This window comes from Parus major, unplaced genomic scaffold (genome assembly GCF_001522545.3).
Source record: "Parus major isolate Abel unplaced genomic scaffold, Parus_major1.1 Scaffold527, whole genome shotgun sequence".
NCBI classification, from domain to species: Eukaryota; Metazoa; Chordata; class Aves; order Passeriformes; family Paridae; genus Parus; species Parus major.
This window is the reverse complement of record NW_015379415.1, coordinates 1,047-2,809: the sequence shown is the minus strand read 5'-3', so window position 1 is coordinate 2,809 and position 1,763 is coordinate 1,047. Positions and strand designations below refer to the sequence as shown.

At 65.0% G+C, this 1,763-nt stretch overlaps 1 protein-coding gene across 1 annotated transcript in view; it reads right to left on the bottom strand.

The window, feature by feature from the left end:
* Positions 1 to 491, bottom strand: part of LOC117243806 — a 15,854-nt gene extending 15,363 nt beyond the window's left edge. Inside the window, exon 1 of the mRNA XM_033511725.1 lies at positions 202 to 491. Within this exon, the coding sequence (XP_033367616.1) occupies positions 202 to 461 (260 nt within the window). The 5' untranslated portion in view covers positions 462 to 491. The remainder of the gene's footprint in view (positions 1 to 201) is intronic.
* Positions 492 to 1,763: the final 1,272 nt, after the last annotated feature.

Genomic DNA, 1,763 nt, shown 5'->3' with positions numbered 1-1,763 from the left:
CAGCGCCCCCAGCCCCCTCAGAGCCCCTCAGCCCCCTGAGAGCCTCCTCAGCACCCTCAGAGCCCCCTCAGAGACCCTCAGCCCCCTCAGAGCCCCCTCAGCGCCCCGCTCCCCCCTCCCCCGGCTGTGCCCGTGGGTGTGGGGTGCGTTCCCGGGGCCGGGTGCCGGGGGGCTGTGGGTGGGCGGCCCCCCCGTACTCACACCTCCAGGATGCGGTCCCCCTTGCGCACCCCGGCGCGGTCGGCGGCCCCTCCGCCCAGCACGGCGCTGACGTGCTGCAGCGGCGCGTACAGCTCGCCGTTGATGCTGCGCAGCTGCCCGCCTTCGCTCACTTGCCCGCGGACGTTAAAGCCGTAACCGGACTCGGACTTGACGATGCGGACGACGCGGGGCCCGCCCGGGGGTCCCTCCCCGGCTCCGTTCCGCGCCCCCGGCCGCGCTTCGCCCTCCTCGTCCGCCATCTTGGCCTCCGCGCACGGCGCGCGTCACGAGACCGGACCCGCCCCGGCCGCCGTAGGGACACACCCCCCATCGTCCGCGCCGCGGGGTGCGATGGGAAATGAAGTCCGCGGAGCTGCCGAGCGCCGTTAGCGCGCACGGGGCGCGGGGGCTGACGGGAAATGTAGTCGGAGGGGCGGGGAGAGTGCGGCGCATGCGCCATGGGCGTGGGAATGGGGATGTTGCCATGGGAACGGGGCTGTTGTCATGGGAAGTTGGGGGTGTTGCCATGGAAACCGAGGGGCTGTTACCATGGCAATGGGGAGTGGGTGGGCATCGGGACGGGGGTTATGGCTGCCATGGGCTTGGGGGGCTGTTACCATGGCAATGGGGAGGGTGTAGGCATGGGAAAAAGAAGGGGTTGTTGCCATGGGAACGGAAGGATGCTGTTCCTGGGGGGCTGAAGGCATGGGGACAGGGGGTTGCTGACACGAGAACGGGGGACCACGGAAATGGGATGCTAGGATGCTCTGGGTGCAGGTGTGTGTTGCCATGGAAACGGGGCGCTGTTTCCCTGGGAACGGGAAGGGGGCGCTGTTTGCAGCGGAGCTGTGTGGTGACGTCACCTGCGTGACGTCAGCACCTGTCTGGGGATGGGGGTCAGGGCCAGGTTTGGGGGGTCCCTGGGGCTCATTGCCAGCCCTGGCTGGGCTGGGGGTCTCAGCGATCCACGGGCATTGCCACCAGGGCCGGGGGGGGGCGGGCATCAGGTTCTGGGGGTCCACGTGTGCCATCAGCAGGGACCTCAGTGGTCCTGGGGGTCCAGGAGACTCATGGCCATTCCCGGGGGGGGCAGGGGTTTGGGGGGTCCACAGACAACACCAGCAGGGGCTCAGGGCTCAGGGGGCTCAGGGGTNAGGAACACTGGATTATTGGAATATTGGGATACAGGAAGACAGGAATGTGGCAAGAACCTGGCAGCCCTAGAGGACACAGGGACAAATTAAAGTCACTTTTCCCAGAAAATAAGTGGATAAACCAAGAGGAAATTCCCAATCCTTCCAGCTCCCATAGGGATACCAGGGATTGGGAGAGCACGAGCAAACCCCCTCATTAACCATCATTAACCCCAGGGATTAATTATTTCACACACCATGCCCCAGTCCTCCCCTGGCACCAGCCACTGAATCCCAAAATTCCAGCACCAAGCTCCAAACCTCCCTCTCATGCCAAACTCAGCGTTTTAAATGTTCCCCAAAACACCCAAAAATGAGGGAAAATTTCACCCCAAAGCCCACAGAATCCTCCCCCCTGGGCCTGGGAAC